The following is a 20997-nucleotide window of genomic DNA, read 5'->3' as shown; positions in this document are numbered from 1 at the left end:
TTGCCTGTCAGTATTTGACTTCAATTTACCTGGACCAGATCTATTCTCAACTCTTTGAAATTGTCCCTCATTCAATTAATTGCTCTTACTCAAGATTTCTGCAGTTTGGGAGCAATCCATTTGATGCCCAATTATCTTTATGTTGCACACTTCTACTGCCATATCTCTGGCCAAACTGTTCAAGTACAGCTGCAAGTATGTCTTGTCCACAAAATCAAGACAAATACATTTTGATCAGTTACAATCCCGTAAGCCTACCTTCAATCATCAGCAAAGTAATCAATTGCTGCTCAGTTAATGTTGCATTAGAGCACTCGGCTCCAGACCTCAATATGGCCTTAGTCCAAGATGCACATTTCAGGTCTGAATTCTAATGGTAAAGTAAAAGCAAATACCCTTGATATCAAGGCAGCATTTGACTGAGTGAGGCATCAAAGATCCTTGATAAAATTGAAATCAATCAGGGGTAACTCATCCCCTGGATGGAGCACAAATGGAACATTGTTGAATTATTGGAAGCCAATTATCTCAGTCATAATACAGCACTGCATTCGTCCCCAGGGTAGTGTTTTAGGCTTATTAGTCTTTCAGTTTTTTCATCATAATGTCAAAGCTGGGGATGTGGTTGATGAATTCAGTTCCATCTGCATCTCCTCACATAATGAAACAATTTGTGGCTGCAAATTGTAAGATTGACACAGCTATCATAAATGGGCTGATAATTGGCAACAAACACAGCACACAGTTAATAATAGAGTTTGATGATCTCCTTTTGACAATCAATGGGATTACCATTGCTGAACTGCTCACTATCTGGGCACCAAGTTGTGGGAAGAGGGGAGAGCAGAACAGAGGCTGGGAATTTTGTGGTAAGGAAGTTATTTCCTTGCCCAATTAACCTTTACACGATACACATGGCAAAGGTCCATGCTGTGATGCAATTTCTGTAATAAACTCAAGAAACTCAATACAATCCAGGACAAAGTAACTGCTTCATTTTCATTGTTTCTCACAACCTTGGAAGACACACACCATCCCTCACTGGCAGATTGTTGATGCAGTTTGTACTACTGACAAGATACACTGCAGCTAACTTATCCGCTTTGACATGCCTTCCATACCTATGACTTAGGCCTCTTAGAGGGGCAGCAGGCACATAGGAGCATTACCAACAGCAAGTTCCCCTGTAAGTTACATGTGGTTAACATGTATCACTGTTCCTTTATTGTCACTGTGTCAAAAGAAATGCCAGATCTCCATCCCTACAGCTCCATAGGGATAGTTTCACCAAGTGGTCTGCAGCAGTTCAAGAAGGCAACAACTCAACAACACCTACTCAGGAATGGATAATGAATTCTGCCTTTGTCAGTGATGTCCATGAAAAGTAATAGAAAATTTATGTTACATATATCTCTCATTTCATAAGCTATTCAAAAATGTGCTGCTATGTACCCACCTTAATTTGCTGGATGCCCTGTTAAAAACTGGAATATTATTTTGTAAGCCAATAAAACATATTTTTCCTTATGCATGCTAATTATATTCATGCAGTTATGAATTTCAAGCTGCCTACTTACACAACATCACTGAAAATTACTTTAATTAGGGATGTCTAAAATAATTTGACATTTCCAGGCTATCCACGTTTTCTCTAAATTATATGTAAACGTTTTAATAATTAAAATAGCTAGTTTCCTCTTCCTTTTTAAAATTCATTTAAATCCTTAATTGTAAGTTGAGAAATGACAAATATATTTAAATGATAATTGATGGTGAAGGCGTTTGTATATCACCACAGAAAACAATTTAAAATGTTGGATCTTTAACCTAATACTTTAATGATAACAAAGGAAATGTTTATATATTACCTATTATCCATCCTGTTTCTGACTTGTACATTAGTGACTCTAGATCATACGTTGAAGTGCTAATGAGAATTATTTTGCAATTAGTTTAACAAATTAAAATGGTTAAAAATGTATAATTGTACTAGTTTTATTGGATTACTTGAAAATGTTATTTATTTCCCCTGGAAACTGACAAAAATTTGCCATATTCTGATGATTTTCGTCTGAGATATGGAATTGTTCATTAAGTAAGGCTGCACATTATGGTGTCCCTAAAATTCAGCCCACTTGTTTTTACATCAAGGCATGGTCGGTCAGTGGTTATCACTGCTGCCTCACGGTGCCAGGGAACTGGTTTCAATGCCACCTCAGGTGACTATCTGCATGGAGTTTCACATTCTCCCCCTGTCTGCATGGGTTTCCTTTGGGTGCTCCGGTTTCCTCCCACAGTCTAAAGAAGTACAGGTTAGGTGAATTGGCCATGCTAAGTTGCCCATACTGTTCAGGAATGTGTAGATTAGGGGGAATGTTTCAGGGTGGGATGCTCTGAGGTTCGGATTTGTTGCGCTGTAGGGCCTGTTTCCACACTGTAGGGATTCTATGAAATAACAATACTGGCCTCTGGAATAAAAGTAAATTATCCCAGATGGTAGAGGTATGAAACAAAAATAGAAACTACTAAAAATAGTTAGCAAGTCTGACAGCATTCTTTCAGATTCTGTTGAAGCAACATAATTGACTCAAATCTTTCACTCTGTTTCTCTCTCCATTGATGCTGCCAGACTGACTGAGTTTTTCCAACATTTTCTGCTTTTAGTCTTGTTGATCTCTTGTACCTCACTGTGAGTGGCCACTAAAATTCCTCTCTGTGCCTTTTACCCCTTCAAACCTGGTTGTTCTGCAACGGTCTCTAAGCCAGCCTCTTGAAAAATTATGATTAATTATAAATCCATACCTGCAGATTTAGGCTACTTTTTGATGAATGTCTATTATTTAGTTTTGAAATTCTTGAAACATTGAGTGGTTTAAAACTTAGACATTTTGTTCAGTGTTTTAACAATACACAATGAACCAAAGTCCAAAAGTAAAGCCAGACAATAATATTGGGATTATACCAACCCTCAAGAGAAAGTCAGGAAAATGGATGATTAGTGAAGCAACAGTGGAGAACATGGGAAGGGAAGCCCAATATATCTTGCTGCCATTGAGTAATTCAAAAGACAGAACACCAACTTCACAATGCCACTGACTGAAGTGGCCATTGCTGAGGCTGAAAGGGGAAGAAGATATTTTCTTAATGAATCTGTTCAAGGGTATCATTGGATACCTCTGGAGAAGGTGGGACTTGAGCCCAAGTCTCCTCAGTCAGAGACAAGGCCACTCTGCCACAAGAGCAAAGATAATGCTCCTTCAGACTAAGCCATCCTCAAAGTGGGTCAGGGAGAAGCTTTCTTAATCTCCCGGGCCTTGTAGACAGGCTGCAGTGATCAGAGGAGTGAGCCCTCCGCTGGTGATATCAGAGCTGCAGACTGGACGCTGTCACCAGGGATCCCTTCTGTAGGCCATCAAGCCACACACAGAGAAAGGCCCCTTAAACTGCTGGGCAATTGCTTCCATTTTACTGGCTGTCCTCCCACATAGTTTTGGAAAGGATGTAGTGCTATTCTGACACTGGAAAACTGGAGGTGCAGGCTACTTAATCTAATTAATTGGTTCATTCACAGCTTTGTCATATCCCTCCATCGATACTTACATAATTCTTGAACATTCTGGCCAAAGTCTTGCATCCAAATTTCAAAACATTAAGCTGTTGTCAATGCATTAACAGCCTGAGTATTTAAAAGAGTACCCAGGAATGTATATTTATGTTATTAAATATTTATTTTCCTCTCAAAACATCCGTCAGCAACATTTGAAAAGAAAACATCTTGTTAAAGCCATTACACATGGAATGAATTAACAATTCAATACCTTGTGATGGAACAAAATCTAGCATAAGCATTTGTTTTATTTTTGTCAAGCCATTCCTACTTCAAGCCGTATATAATATAAAATGACATTTGATCCACATAATTAACTAATTGATTCTGTTGAAGATATTTACCAAAACTATGAATCTATTTACACAGATTTGCTTTAGATACCACCTAGAAGTATGTGACTACTAGGTATATATTAAACACTGCTTCATTTTCCAATAACTGATTATATGTGGGAATTACAGTTAAAGCTCATGACTCAATTGCTGTAGTCACTTATCTGTCATCTCTGGCTTCAATAAGAGCAAAATGAACTACAATTTTCCAGCAGGCAATGTCTTAAAATCCTTTCACAATGTAAAATACTTCTAATGCTTTGAATAGGCTTCACGTTTTGAAGACATTTGAGACACATTTACACCACTTGGTTTTAAAGCTTACAAATAGTACATCCCATTTTACAAGCAGAAACTCAACACCAAAAGATTGTGTGCATTTGATCTATTATTCGTAATATGTAAATAGCTGATGGTGATTTTGTTTTGTCCATTATCTGTTTCTAACATTTGGTTTAAAACAGCTGTCACATGGTAACAGAAAAATACAACATAAGTTCTAAAATTTAGAAGCCATTCATAAAAATTCCCTTGAGGAGCACACTTTATTCACTCTAACAATAATTTACAAAATATTTATTCTAACCATGCAAATTAATCTTTTATTTTGGGTATAATGGCATTGTAAACATATTTAGTATTTATTAGTGGGAGGAAGGTCTTAAACAGAGAGAGAGAAAAAAAAATTCCAGTGATGAGTTAAGGCCGTGTTTTCTGCGTCTTAGTCCTGTTCAAAAGCAATACCTCTACGACTCAATGTCAGTTTGTAGAGACAGATTCTCATGCTCCTGAAGATGGCCGTTGTGAAAAACTGTGTACCTATAAACAAAAATTAAAAGGGTTCAGCTAATACTATGATAATAATGTAGCAACATTTCTTGGGAATTACACTTACTTACATTATATAACAATCTTATAACCTTTGTCAATCTGTATAATGTTTCTTCAAATTCGTTTTCTCATTTTCTCCAATCTCTTCTTAAACTGCCTCAAAGTGCATTTTGTGTATTAATTCTAACTCATCTCCCCTTAACCCTAGTTCTCCTAAAATATTGATCATGCAACTTCACTTCTTGACTTTCATGTTAATTGTTTTTGTTAATAGTATCGCTGTCGAGAGTTATGTTCCTCTCTTCAAATCTGCTGTCCTTAACTATAGCAGGAGGCTGCTGATTCCAAAGGTGGACTAAAGTGGAAAGCTTACCTGGGAAATAAAGCATAAAGCATTGCCCTTGTTTTCACCTTCTCAATGTCCATGCCTCATCCGTGCTAATTAATGCCCTACACCCACTTCCATTTCCTGTGCCAACCTATGCATCTGTTCAATGCTCAATGTCCCTCACGCACTCATACCACACTGTGCCCATCCAGGGATTTCCCTTGGGCCTTTATCCCTTATGTCATGCTAAACATAGAAACATAGAAAATAGGAGCAGGAGTTTGGCTCTTTGACCCCATTCCATCATTCATTACTGTGGCTGATCATTTATCTCAGTGCTGTTTTGACACTCTCTCCTGGACACCTTGACACTTCTGGCTTGTAGAAATCTGTTTCTTTCTGAAATATATTCACTGACTTTGTCTTCACACCTTTTTGTGTGTAAAATTCCTCAGTTTTGCTACACTCTGAGTGAATAAATGTCTTCTCATCTGAGTCCAAAATGGCCTCATGTGAACCCTGAGATAGTGACTCCATGCTCTGGATGCCCCAACTTGGGTAAACACCATCCCTACATCCAGTCTGTCCAGCCATGTAAGAATTTTATATGTTTCAGTTAAAGCCCTTCTCATTTTTCTAAACACCAGTGAATATACACACATTCATCCAAATCTCTCCTCTTAAGACACTCCTACCTTGCAGCACTCCCTCTATGGCAAATGTATCTTTTCATATGTCCATATTATCAGCAACTGGAGCTATCCATCAGACTGCTAACTCATTAGGCACACCTTGGTGAAAATGATAATTTGGGAAATCAATTGTATAATATAAATCCTGTAATGGTTTAAGTCAACAGGAACATTGAAATACCCAACACAGATTTTTTTCTTCTCAGCACCACTCATTTTTGGTTAATTTCTTTACAGCCTTCATTGTCCCAATCATCATCATCAGCAAAGTAGAGGAGTCATCATTAAGTGGCTTTGGATCAGCAGTAATCTGTTTAGGGATATTCAGCCAGGATCCTGCCAGGGCCACTCATCTCAAGCCATCATTACAAAGTTGGTTCAAACATGATGGAAACATGTGAACCCCAGATGTGAGGTGAGATTATGGCATCAAGAGGGCCTTGAGAAACTGCAGTCAATTTGGATTTTGAGGAAATGTTCCACGAGTTGGACTTTTTCAGAAGATAGTTTTGGATGGTGGGAGATCAAAAGTTTCAGTCCAAAGCTATCATGTGTTCCTCTGGGTCATGTTTTAGGTACAACCCATCTTCAGCAGCTTCATCAATGATCTTTTCTCCACCATAAGGTTAAAAGTATGGATGTTCACTGATGATTGCACAATGTTCAGCATCATACACAATTCCTCAGATGCTGAAAGAACCTCAGTCCATATGCAGCAAGACCAGAACAAGATCTAGGCTTTGGTTGGTAAATTGCAAATAACATTTATGCTATACAAGAACCAAATAATGACCAATACCAATGAGACAAAATCTAAACTTGATATACCATTACTGAATTTCCCACTATCATTATCCTGGGAGATTACCGTTGACCAGAATCTGAACTGTGGCTACGAGAGCAGGTCAGAGGCTGGGAAGTCTGTAGCAAGTAAAGCATCTCTCATGTTTCCACCATCTACAAAGCACAGTTCAGGAGTGTGTTGGATTTGAGGAACATATTTTCATCCAGAGGGTCCAGGGATCTGGAATGCACTGCATTTGAAGCCAAATATTGGCGTAGAGGCAGACTCGAGGAGTCTGACATCATTCAGAGCTGTGGTAATAGGGGACTCCATAGTGACAGGGACTGAAAGGGGTTTCTGCGGCAACAGGCGGGATTTGAGGATGGTGTGTTGCTTTCTTGGTGCCAGGATCAAGGACGTCACTGATAGAGTGCAGGGAATACTCAAGGGCGATGGTGAAGAGCCAGAGGTGGTGGTGCATGTTGGCACTAATGATGTCAGGAAGAAAAGGAGGGGCATTCTACAGCAGGACTTCAAAGACCTCGGAAGAAGGCTGAAAAGCAGGACTTCCAGGGTGGTTATCTCCAGTTTGCTTCCAGTTCCTCGGGCTGGAGAGGACAGGAACAGGGAGATAATGGGCTTGAACGTGTGGCTGAGGAACTGGTGCCGGAAGCAAGGCTTTAAATTCTTGGATCACTGGGGTATGTTTTGGAGTAAGGATAAATTGTACAAGAGGGACGGGTTGCATCTTAATAGGTGGGGGACCAGCTTTCTGGCAGGCAGGTTTGCCACTGCAACACAGGTGTGTTTAAACTAAGTAATGGGGGGGAGGGGCCAAACTGGAAATTTAAGAATGAAGGTAAAGGGAAAGTGAGAATAAGAGAAGTTAAGAAAGACAACAAAATCAACAGAGCAGAAAACTCAAGAAGGGATCGTACAGTATGGCCAAGTGAAATAGGGATTGATAGGAAGGGTGAGGGGAGAAACAAATTAAAAATATTATATATGAATGCACGAATCATAAGGAATAAGGTGGATGAGCTTGAGGCTCAGTTGGAAGTTGGCAAGTATGATGTTGTGGGGATAACTGAGACATGGCTTCAAGTGGACAGGGCCTGGAAATGAATATTCAAGGCTATACATGCTATCGAAAGGACAGACTAATGGGCAGAGGGGGTGGGGTGGCCCTGTTGGTGAGGAATGATATTCAGTCCCTTGCGAGGGGGGACATAGAATCAGGAGATGTAGAGTCAGTATGGATAGAGCGAAGAAATTCTAAGGGTAGAAAGACCCTAATGGGAGTTACTACAGGCCCCCAAACAGTAGTCAGGATGTAGGGTGCAAGTTGAATCAAGAGTTGAAATTGGCCTGTCGCAAAGGTATCACCGCAGTTGTTATGAGAGATTTCAACATTCGGGTAGACAGGACTCCAAGAAAGGGAGTTTGTGGAGTGCCTCTGAGATGGATTCTTAGAACAGCTTGTACTGGAGCCTACCAGGGAGGAGGCAATTCTGGATCTGGTGTTGAGCAACGAACTGGATTTGATCAGGGACCTCAAAGTAAAGGAGCCATTAGGAGGTAGTGACCATAATATGATAGGTTTTAATCTGCAGTTTGAGAGGGAGAAGGGAGAATCGGAAGTGTCAGTATTGCAGTTGAACAAAGGGAACTATGGAACTATGAGGGAGGGGCTGGCCAAAGTTCAGTGATACAATACCCTGGCAGGGAAGACAGTGGAACAACAATGGCAGGTATTTCTGGATATAATGCAGAAGGTGCAGGATCAGTTCATTCCAAGGAGGAAGAAAGATCCTAAGGGGAGGCAAGGGTGGCCATGGCTGACAAGGGAAGTTAAGGACTGTATAAAGATAAAAGAGAAGTATAACATACCAAAGATGAGCGGGAAGCTGGAGGACTGGGAAGCTTTTAAAGAGCAACAGAAGATAACTAGAAAGGCAATACGCAGAGAAAAAATGAGGTACAAAGGAAAACTGGCCAAAAATATAAAGGAGGATAGTAAAAGCTTTTTTTAGGTAAGTGAAAAGAAAAAAAATGGTTAAGCCTAAAATTGGGCCCTTGATGTCAGAAACAGGTGAATTTATTATGGGGAACAAGGAAGTGGCAGAAGAGTTGAATAGGTACTTTGGATCTGTCTTCACTAGGGAAGACACAAGCAATCTCCCAGATGCAGTAGTGGCTGAAGGACCTCGGGTAATGTACGAACTGAAGGGAATTTATATTAGGCAGGAAATGGTGTTGGACAGACTGTTAGGTCTGAAGGCTGATAAGTCCCCGGAACCTGATGGTCTGCATCCCAGGGTACTTAAGGAAGGGGCTCTAGAAATCGTGGACATATTGGTAATCATTTTCCAATGTTCTGTAGATTCAGGATCAGTTCCTGTGGATTGGAGGGTGGCTAATGTTGTCCCACTTTTCAAGAAAGTAGGGAGAGAGAAAACAGGGAATTATAGACTGGTTAACCTGACATCAGTGGTGGGAAAGATGCTGGAGTCAATTATGAAAGATGAAATTACGACTCATTTTGATAGCAGTAACAGAATAGTCAGCATGGATTTACGAAGGAGAAATCGTGCTTGACTAATCTTCTGGAATTTTTTGAAGATGTATTTATGAAGATGGACAAGGGAGAACCAGTGGATGTAGTGTACCTGGACTTTCAGAAAGCCTTTGATAAAGTCCCGCATAGGAGATTGGTGAACAAAATTAGGGCACATGGTATTGGGGGCAAAATATTGACTTGGATTGAGAATTGGCTGGCTGACAGGAAGCAAAGAGTAGTGATAAACGGGTCCCTTTCAGAATGGCAGGTGGTGACCAGTGGGGTACCGCAAGGTTTGGTGCTGGGACCACAGCTGTTTACAATATACATTAATGATATAGTTGAAGGCATTAGAAGTAATATTAGCGAATTTGCTGATGACACAAAGCTGGGTGGCAGTGTGAAATGTGAGGAGGATGTTATGAGAATACATGGTGACTTGGACAGGCTAGGTGAGTGGACGGATGCATGGCAGATGCAGTTTAATGTGGATAAATGTGCGGTTATACACTTTGGTGGAAAGAACAGGAAGGCAGATTACTATCTAAATGGTGTCACGTTAGGTAAAGGGGAAGTACAAATGAGATCCAGGTGTTCTTGTACATCAGTCAATGAAAGCAAGCATGCAGGTACAGCAGGCAGTGAAGAAAGCTAATGGCATGCTGGCCTTCATAACAAGAGGAATTGAGTATAGGAGCAAAGAGGTCCTTCTGCAGCTGTATAGGGCCCTGGTGAGATCGCACCTGGAGTATTGTGTGCAGTTTTGGTCTCCAAATTTGAGGAAGGACATTCTTGCTATTGAGGGAGTGCAGCGTAGGTTCACGAGGTCAATTCCCGTAATGGTGGGACTATCATATCTTGAAAGATTGGAGGGACTGGGCTTGTATATGCTTGAATTAAGAAAGATAAGAGGGGATCTGATTGAGACGTACAAGATTATTAAGGGATTGGACACTCTGGAGGCAGGAAGCATGTTTCTGCTGATGGGTGAGTCCAGAACCAGAGGACACAGTTTAAAAATAAGTGGTAGGCCATTTAGAACAGAGTTGAGGAAAAACTTCTTCACCCAGAGAGTGGTGGACATATGGAATGCTCTGCCCCAGAAGGCAGTGGAGGCCAACTCTCTGGATATTTTCAAGAAAGCGACGGATAGAGCTCTTAAAGATAGTGGAATCAAGGGGTATAGGGATAAGGCAGGAACAGGATACTGATTGTGGATGATCATCCATGATCATAATGAATGGTGGTGTTGGCTCGAAGGGCCAAATGGCCTACTCCAGCACCTATTGTCTATTGAAGTGTCATAAAATTCAGGGCTATGGATCTAGTATGGGTAAGTGGGACTAGTGTAGGTAGATGAAGCAGCCGAAGATGGTGTTTTGCCATCCAGACTCACTAAGCTGTAGGGTCTTTTCTGAACGATATGATTCTCTGATTCTCAGAGAACGGTGTTACATGAGTGAGACAAAAGTAGGATTGACTATTTCACATTGATGTACTTTATCACATGCTAGAAAAATAAATGATACATATTTAGGTCATTTTACTTTGATGTCAGATGCATCATAATATGCATGTTTATGCTTCAGTGGTCTCTGATCAGGAAGGTCACTTTTACTTCTAATGTTTGATTTTTGATTATTAAAGTTTTCCAGGTAAGTCAATAGGTCAAGCATTTTAAAGCTGTAAGATTTCTGTGATATTAATTTGATCACTATAGAACTCCTGCAAATAACTCTAATGAAACTACTTTAGAAATAGAAAATATTCATATGTGGGTGTGATAAGCTCATTGGAAGTAAAACCAATTTACTTGCTTATTTCACACACTGTATTTTACAATAAATATTGACACGCACAGGCCAATACTTACATCACACTCAAATAGTATGTCCACTTTTGCATCATATTTAAAGAGTATTTATACATCTCCAAGTGTTGCTCTGTGTGGGAATTAAATGTTTTCAGAAACTTGACACCTACTTATAAACAAATCTTGGAGCTGCAAATAATAAACTATTTATATCAGATCTCCATTTAAGGACTTTTTAGTGTTGTGCCTTAGGATCTGTTTCCGGTGAGGTTGTGATTGATCCAGTAAATATATTAATACGTTATATATTGGATGGGAAATTGCCAACAATGAAACAAGCACATATTCCTACAAAGAGGGAAAAGTGGAAGTAGTTATGTATGGTTATCATTAGTTACTTAAAGTTTTCAAACAAACGTTCTGACAATAGTAATCAAGAACCAGGAATAATCTTGAATCATTTCATTATTTGGACGTCATATAAGTCGGTCAACTGTGTTTTAAAGTTGTGCTGTGTTTGCATCTCTGACCATTCCATCATGAAGATATCAGCATCAGCAAAGACTCCAGTATACAAACTTCACAGCTCCTAATATCTAAATTGCACTGTTTCTGCTCAAACTAACTGAAACTTGATCTCCATACTGAACCCTTGATACATTATACTGGCTGACTGCAATGCATCACATCAGTGTGATTTCCCTTTTCTTTAATGTACAACAGCAACATCTCACATTTATGTGTGTGTCTTTGACATTGAAATTTATCTCAAGGCATTTCACAGCAGCAAAGCAGGGTGTGGCATAGGTTTAGCTGTAATAATGACAGTGACGTTATCAGAGTTCACTGTAATAATGGAAAAAATTTGATTGCCCAACCTTAATAAATCACTATTAAAGAAGCCTGACAAATTTAGTGCTGATGCGTTTAGGTGTGAGCTTTAAACAGCTTGATAAGGGATAATTACTGCTGAATGCCCCTTTGCCCCTGAAACAGCAATTTTATGAAAGCACAGCTCCTCAAAAGGAAATTAGTGTTTAAATTTTATTTTTACCATTTCTCCCTTATCTCTCTTTCTCTCACTTAATTTCATCTGTATATCACAATTTTTTAATCTCACTTGTACTACAAACATTCAAGTCTAATTTCTATTTTCTAGTGTGCATTTGTGAGGCTTAGTGAGGATTCTTCATTCTCGTTGTTTGAGGAGTCTTATTGGGTGGAATCCTCCTAGTCCTTGAATGAAATGGGCCAAGATGAGAAATTTGGGAAAATTGGTTGAAATGTCCCATCAGGATCTTCTCAACATCAAGATCAAAAAGTCCAATTTTCCAAACAAGTGTTTGACAGTGAGACAAGATTCCCATCAGTGAGCACTGACAGGTCTATTTGAAGAGATTATTGCTCACTATTACCCTCATCACCGCCTAATCTCACCTGATTAATGTGTAGTTTCTCATTCTCCCACCTGTCAGTTAGAAACTGGACTCTGAGAATCCCTGACACCGAAGTCAAAGTGGTTACTCGGTGATTCCAACTCACTGCCTGCTCCTTTGAACCTCCATTTTGGACATCAATCATCAAAACCACTTCCATGGTTAGCAACTACAAGAACCCCATGCCTACAGACACTGGTGTCTGACACATACCAACCTCATCATTATCTTCATGGTATATCTCTGATGTACTTGCAGTGTAAATCAATGTTACACTACGGAGCTCACTGGCATCTTTTATTGGAATGCTGCTTCCAGCATATTTTATGCAGAGGGGTGGTCTCCCAGCTCTTGGTTTGATCCAGACTCCATCTTCAGAGTAGTTACTGAGCTTAAAATATTAACCCCGCTCAGTCTCTACACACGCTACTAGACCTGCTGAGCTTCTTCAGCAATTTCTGGTTTTCTTTCACCTATATACTGAAGATGAAATACACCTGTAGGCAAGACTTGCTTTGTGAGCCTTCGGCATAAAGAGGCCATGTTTTTGCTCAAAGCCCTGTTGACCACTTCATACAACATTATGTATCAATCCCACTAAAGGTTGTGAGGCACAAGCAATGTTTTGCCACCCAGAAAAATTGATCCTAGTTGTCAACTTAGACCGCACCTGTCAATCACCACAGCCTATTCACTTCACACCTTGTACCATTGAACATTACGTTGCACTAGGCTCTGTACCTTCAATGTTTGTAGATGTGGCTACACAAAGACTTGCCCATAAAGCTGATGAAGAAAAGTTCACATTGATTTACAAATGTGATATCATCGCCACAGCGTCACCCATGCTCCCTTAGAAGATCTCCTAACTTTCCTCCCACTATGTCTCACTGCAGTCTCTGGTGCTACTGCTGGGGTGAAGGGAACCTGCCCAATGGTGGCCTAGGAATGCTGGTTCATTGGTCCTGATGGCATTTATGACTTGTGTCCTGTCCATATGCATATGCAACCTCCACTGCCTGAACTCTGAGGGAGACCAGCAGGGGAAGTCTTGACCAATTCTGGAGTGTCCTGAGAGGAGACTTCTGGCTGACCTGTACATAGTTCATCCTCCAACTGTCTCCTTATGTGGAAGGGGCACCTAAAATGAGGTCAAGGTTCCCCGTTCCCCTTGCTGTTGTTACTAAGCCCATAGCTAAAGTGACGGAGTGCAGGTCCGTGTGTATATCCAGCAGACACTGATAGAGCTGGACCTGGCCCTCAATGGTGGCCACTAATGTTTCCATGGAGGCAGCTGGACAATTACACATTCGCAGCATTTGAGTCCCCATAGTGTAAGTACATTCATGTAGCCTCTGGGCAAAGAGAACCATTGCCTCTCATGTACCGGTCTGCTGCTCCTGTTCCTCCCTATGCACGCGGACAAAATCAATGGTTGCCAACATCACTGTATTATTGTATGCCTGGGGCTGACTAAATTCCTGGTATCTGGAAATCCATTAAGTGTCAATGACCTGGGTGTTTCTTCCTCTACCAGTTGTAGAGACCAGGCAGTGAAGAGCTCATATACAGGTGCTCCCAACTCTTAATCTGATACTTCCTCTGAAATAGGGATATGTTATAATGTTGCTTTCTTAACTACAGAGGCCATTGCATCTATGAATGCATCTGCATGGACACAAAACCGAGGATGAATTATGAACAAGAGCTAGAACGTGTAACATGTTTGGGTTCTGCCAGGACCACTCAGCTACTGACCTCATTACAGCCTTGGTTCAAACATGGACAAAAGAGTTGAATTCCATAGGTGAGGTGACAGTGGCATTGACATTACGACTGCATTTGACTGAGTGTGGCATCAAGGAACCCTGGCAGAACTGGGATCAATAGGAATCCAAGGCAACCTTTCCAGTGATTTAAAGTCATACCTGGCACGCATGAAGATGGTCGTGGTTGATGGAGGTCAGACATTTCAGCTCCAGGATATCTCTACGGGAGTTCCTCAAGGTAGTGTCCTGGGCCCAACCATCTTCAGCTGCTTCATCACTGACCTTCCCTCCATCATAAGATCAGCAGTGGGAATGTTCACCGATGTTTGCACAATGTTTAGCACCATTCATGACTCCTCAGACACTGAAGCAGTCCATGTCCAAATGCAACAAGATGTGGACAATATCTAGACTTGGGCTGGCAAGTGGCAAGTGACCACACAAATTCCAGGCTATGACTATCACCAACAAGAGACAGTCTAACCACTGGCCCTTCACATTCAATGGCGTTAGCATCACTGAATCCCCTACTGTCAACATTCTGGGGGTTACCATTGACCAGAAATTCAACTGAATCCACCGCATGAACACAGTGGCTACAAGAACAGGTGAGAAGCTAGGAATACTTTGGTGAGTAACACACCTCTTGACTCCTCAAAGCCTGCACTCCATCTACAAGGCACAAGTCAGGAGTGTGATGGATTACACCCCACTTTCTAGGGTAAGTGCAGCCCCAACAACACTCAAGAAGCTTGTCACCATCCAATACAAAGCAGTCTGATTGACTGGTACTACATCCACAAGCATCCACTCCCTCCACCACCGACGCTAAGTAGCGGCAGTGTGTACTATCTACAAGATGCACTGCAGAAATTCACCAAAGATTGTCAGGCAGCATCTTCTAAACCCATGAACACTTCCATCTAGTGGGAAAAGGGCAGCAGATACATGGGAACACCACCATTGTCAAGCTCCCCTCCAAGCTCTCACCATCCTGACTTGGAAATATATAACTATTCCTACACTGTTGCGGGGTCAAAATCCTGGAATTTCGTCCCTAATGGCATTGTGGGTCAACCCATAGAAGGTGGACTTGAGCAGTTCAAGAAATTAGCTCCTACCATCTTCCTAAGTGCAACTAGGGATGGGCAATAAATGCTGGTGAGCCAGTGATGCCTACGTCCCAGAAATTAAAAAATAAAAAAAGTCCTGTATTCACTTTAGGGGCACTGGAAGACTAACACAGCAAAGAAAAATGCTTCTGACTTGGTTGTGGAGACTTATTTATTTCTGCATCTCTACAGGATGTGCTCTGATCCATGCCAACGAGAGACAAGATCTTTTCGTCATAGTTGATGAGGAACCAATTGCCAGGCACTTCACTGCCCGTTTAGACTGTTTTGGACCTATGTAGACTGTTGTCTCCTGAAATGAGATATAAAGGGAGGGATCAAGGGGCTTATAGTGTCTGGTGCAGCTGTTAGAGCTGGGGAAAACATAACACATCCCAAGTGAGTGAGTAGGCAGCAATCATGGCATGTAGAGTTAGTATTGTGTTGGTTTGGGGTAAGAGAGAATGACAGAGGGAAGATACTACATGCAATATTGAGAGTGTAGACCATGAGTCTTGGTGAGAAGGGGATGCAAGCAGAGATTCAGTGAGTGTGATGTAGCAGAGAGGATGTGGCACATAGCCTGACAAAGTGCAGAAGACTTTATGGTATTGCTGGCATCCTTCCAGATGGCCAAATATTGCACTGAACTGAATGGCAACCTTGGGCCAGTCTGGCAGGGTCTGGTGTCATTGCATCATTGCCAGACTGGCCAGCATAGGATAAACCATCCAAAAAGAAGGATATCAATTTCCCTTTGTCTGCCATGTCTGAGGCAAATGTCTTAAACTCTGCAGGATAGTTTGGCCTTTGAAATATGGTGCTAGTGCCAGGGATCCCAAGATCTCACAGCATGGGGCAGTACTTTTGTTTATGGCGATTGAAAGAACCAGCTCACCTTGGATAAACAAAGTGCCATAGGGGTTTGACATTTCGTAGATGAGGTGAGTTGTGAAGATAGTATGAGAAACATCACAAGGCTTTGCGAAGGGTAACCTTCACTGAAATGCAATGAAAATGATACTTAGAGAACAAAGTGTGAAGCTGGATAAACACAGATGAAGGGTCTAGGCCTGAAACGTCAGCTTTTGTGCTCCTGAGATGCTGCTTGGTCTGCTGTGTTCATCCAGCTTCACACTTTGTTATCTTGGATTCTCCAGCATCTGCAGTTCCCATTATCACTGATACAAAATGATACTTAGCTGATTTCAGGTAAGATTCAGCCCAGTGTTTCTTGCCTGACTAAACTATGCCACTGATTTCCTGTAGAGAGTGCCACAAGGAAGCAGAAATTCAATGAAAGGAAGTGTTCACCAAAAACCTGTAAAACCTGCTGTTAGTAAGAAAACCAGCGAATATAACTTCCTGTGGCTGGAGGTCATATTATTGATCCAGCTTTTTGGCTAGAATACATCCAGTTGACAGCCATTTTACCGGGTCACTGGAATTTTACCATCTCAAATGTCATATGATCTGTCTCACAGGTACATTAAAGTGGTCACCCAGCAGTTTCCCAGCATGGGTCAGAGTGCGTGCTTCCTATTTGAAGACTCCAGTGACCCAAGGAGAAGCAGCCTGGTTGTAAAGGTCATTTGGCAGCTCCATGCCACCTCTGGGGGTGGGTATTCACCCATTTGAACACTGGAACTGGCCGACTTGGTCCTGGCACATCCATTGTCCGACAGCTGTAGAATTGCCCAAGATATCCTGATCATCCACATGAGCTTGGTTGGTACTTTTGATTCCAATGTCAATAACTCACTGTGTGTTAAGATTCCAGATTGCGCATCAAAATATGAATCATTAGAGTATTTATTGTTGTATTACATTGCCAAATGAAGTTAAATGTATGCCTGTAGGTTTCAGGGCATGACTTGTCTCCACATTGTCCCCACTCACCCATACACATCTCCAGCCATGAGTTGACAATCGCATCCATCTTTATAATGCGCTGGCTTCTGTTGCTAACTAGAATGCAAAAGAAGCCAAGACAGACAGCCATTTTTTTGCAGTGGATCATGAGTAATGGTGAGAAAAATGGAAAAATATGGTGTAAAAAAATCTGACTCTTGATGTTCCAATTCTCCTTTCCATCACCAAGAAGCTAGACAATGTAAATCCCCAACATATAAGTCAGTGTTGATATCTGACAGTTGCTGCATTTCCTGGGCCGTCATGCAACAACTTCTTCAGAACAACATCCCTACATGCTCCATGGCCACCATCCTCCTTAAGCCCTCATCGATGCCACATAGCATCAGTAAAGCACCAACCTCATGAACTCATTAAGCCTGCTCTCAGACCAACTCAGATATCACTTGAATCCTTCAACACTTGACTTTGGGACACCCTGTATGCTTGTGCCACATCAATTTGTACACAGAGACGCTCACACATCCCATGGATCCACACAGGATGCATCCAATTGTTCTAATTTGCTTTCTTAGCACTTATTCAGTTTACTACTTACTTGGGGGCTGCTACCCTCTAAACACTTCCTATTGTTTTGACAACACAGACCGACTGACTTCAGTGCTGACCTACTGGCTAGCAAGTGATTCACATTGCTTTCGTAGCATGCAAGGTCTTTAGAGCTCAGTTACTGGCTGTCAATCTCTGTGGTTTGCATTACATTTTAGCACATATTGAGAGTTGTAGTCCAAGAACATTGGTGAAATATGTGCAGTGGTAGAGTTAGAGTGAGTGGTGGCTTTTTCAGTGTGGTCAAGTAGGCAGAAGAGGCAGCATTTATCCTTGTGGAGTGCAGAAGATATTTGACCTTCTTTCTAAGGTAGGGCGTCCCACTTCACACAGGCTCCAGCACCGGTTCAGTCTGCAATCTGAGTCCAGGTTAGTTATGTCTGGTGGGAAAGCCTCCAGTGTTAGCTGGCTGGGCAAACAATTGCCCTTCTTAGCAGCATTCCATGCACTGACACGTTCAGATCCATGTCCATGAAGAAGCCTGTAAGTTTTCCTTTCCTTTTGGCTATGTGTTTGGTAATAATGTTGGACCAGCACAATGTGAGGTATAATTCCTGGCTTGCACTGTCTGAAGTGGAGCTATAAGCATGGCATTCCATTTCCTCAGGTCCAACCCTGACCTTGTTATTAGACCTACTGATACAGCTGTTGTCTAGCATGGTGTCCTCTACCCAGTGGAAACTGAGTGCCTGCTCTCAGACATTTTCTCTTAACTTTCCCCACATCATGACCCCACCATTGACTACCAGGCTGTAGTTTTCAGGACTACCACAGACCTCATCTCCTCTGGAGATCTCACTTCCAATGTATCCATCTCATTGTCCCTCAATGTCACACAGCCCTCCTTTCCAAAGCCAACAAACAGGACTGCCCTGGAAGGGACATCATTTCAGCCTGGTCCTGCTCCACTGAGCTTATTTCTTCCTGTCTTTGCTATATCCTCTCCCCGCCTCATTCACTCTGTTTTCATTTATACTACTTCTGATTTTTCTGAAACTTTATGTAGGTTCCACAATTTCTAGTTTTTTGGTCCTAGCTGCCTTCTCTTCTACATGGACATGTAGTCCCTGTATACATCCCTTCCCATCAGGAAGGCCTGAAGATTCTCCACTTCTTCCTTGAAAAGAGGCCTAATCGGTCTTCATTCACCACGACCTTCCTTCATCTGGCTGAATTTATTCTCATTTTGAACAACTTCTACTTTAACACATCTCATTTTCTGCAGGTGTGGCCATGCATGGCTCCCAGCTATGCCTGTCTCTTTATGGGGTATGTAGATTCTTCTAATCTCTTTTGGGCTCCCATCCACAACTTTTTCTCTGTACATCAATGATGTTTTCAGTGTCGCTTCTTGCTGTGATCTGGAACTGGAAAATGTAATCAATTTTGCTTCCAATTTCCATCTTTCTGTCACCTTCACCTGGTCCATCTCTGATTCTTCTCTTCCCTTCCTTGACTTGTGTTTTCATTTCTGGAGATAGGCTGCCCATCGGTGTGCACAATAAACCCACCAACTCCTCAATTACATCTCCTCACAACCTGCTTCCTCAAGATTCCATTCCATTCTCCTCTTTTTGCAACTAAGGATTTTCCCCTCATTGTTGTACAGTGCTTTTGGTATGTCTGAACCATCTCCTGCATTCTGCCCTCAATAACTGTACTTCTTTCCAGAACAATGATTGGGCTCCCCTTGTTCTCACTTTCCACTCCACTAGTCTCCGCATTCAAAGGACCATCTTCTGCCATTTCTTCCCCTCCCTTCCACTGTCAAGATTTTGCAGAGACCATTTCCTCTGTGATGCCCTGGTCTATTCCTCCATGATACTAACACTTCCTCACTGTCCCATGGCACATTTGTGTGCCATCATATAACAGTTGCCCATTCATCCCCTCCATTCCCATTGTCCGAGCCCCAAACACACCTCCCAGGTGAAGTGATATTTTACCTGGAATGGTCTGGCCAGGTGCTAACACCCACATTCTTTCAGAATGAACTGTTGTTTATACCTCCAGTGACCTGCTTTGTAGAAGACTGCTATGCAGACTTGGTGGCGCCCAACTCAGTAAGTGACCAGAGGCATAGGACAGCACCTGACAGTTGAAGGTTCAAAATTTTGCAATGTCCAAACATGGAAAGTAGTCACCTCATTGGATTTCTCGCTCCCCCCACCGGTGCAAATATCGATGAAGAGCACGGAATCTTCCAGAAGGCCACGATGAGGGGGATAAAAGGGGCAATCTGGAACTTCAGCTCTCTGCTTTTTGCACATTCTTTAACAGCATCATGAGAGGACCACCTTGGTGAGATGACTCAAAGACCAGAACGAGCCCTAAATGAGAGGGGCAGCCCAAGTCAACGCTGTGGATTCTGAAAAATCTACCAACACCAAAACTGAGGAACAGTCTGTCCCAGTTTTATTGAATGGGCATTAATAGTCCTTTCAACAAGCAGTTCAAATACAATGGTAGGGACCTAGTGTGTAAGGAATCCTTAGAAGTGCCTGTCAGGTGTAGATAGCTAGCGTAAATTTGAAACTTAGAGATTTAAGGATGTTGACCGAAGAATCCTGTTAAGATACTGCTAGAGTCTGACAGAGGTTAATTAAAGTATGATGGTAGAGGCTGATAAATATCGTTTTTCCTTGATGAAGTGTTCTATAAGTTGAGTTGGACCTTCCCCAACTCTTGTCCCGTTTATCTATTTCACCTCATAGTGTGTCTGAGTTAAAAAGGGTTTTTGCAAAATGGTCAAGGTTAGTCAGGGCACATTTACCTACACTTTCACTTTTCAAACATATGTGATTCTGGATCAATTTTATTATGCTTGACTCTAAAGTGCTGTCTAAAATGGCTGGGCAGTTGGAGGCAGATCACTACTGGGGCAATTACAGGTGAAATTGGAATGATTCTTGGTAGCCTTATTATTGATTATGTCACAAAACCTTCCCTGAAGCAGCAGTTATTCTTATTTGCCATCCTTGGACTTGCCTCTTCTGAAGTTATGTGGCTTTTCTGTTTAATGAGATAATGGGAACTGCAGATGCTGGAGAATCCAAGATAATAAAATGTGAGGCTGGATGAACACAGCAGGCCAAGCAGCATCTCAGGAGCACAAAAGCTGACGTTTCGGGCCTAGACCCGAAACGTCAGCTTTTGTGCTCCTGAGATGCTGCTTGGCCTGCTGTGTTCATCCAGCCTCACATTTTATTATCTTCTGTTTAATGGTTGTCATTTTGTTTGCCGTGTAAA

The 20997-nt window shown here is 41.7% G+C and overlaps 1 protein-coding gene across 2 annotated transcripts in view; it reads right to left on the bottom strand.

Moving 5' to 3' along the window:
* Positions 1-3742: 3742 nt before the first annotated feature.
* htr4 (5-hydroxytryptamine receptor 4) overlaps positions 3743-20997 on the bottom strand; it is a 170362-nt gene continuing 153107 nt past the window's right edge. For both annotated transcript variants that reach the window (XM_059650525.1, XM_048543482.2), the window contains one exon: positions 3743-4761. Coding sequence is in view for 1 of the 2 variants with exons in the window: in XM_048543482.2 (XP_048399439.1) it covers positions 4689-4761 (73 nt within the window). In the remaining variant the exon portion in view is untranslated. The remainder of the gene's footprint in view (positions 4762-20997) is intronic.

Source organism: Stegostoma tigrinum, chromosome 13 (genome assembly GCF_030684315.1).
Source record: "Stegostoma tigrinum isolate sSteTig4 chromosome 13, sSteTig4.hap1, whole genome shotgun sequence".
Taxonomy (NCBI): Eukaryota; Metazoa; Chordata; class Chondrichthyes; order Orectolobiformes; family Stegostomatidae; genus Stegostoma; species Stegostoma tigrinum.
Note: the sequence above shows the minus strand (reverse complement) of the source record. Positions and strands in the feature narration are given on the sequence as shown.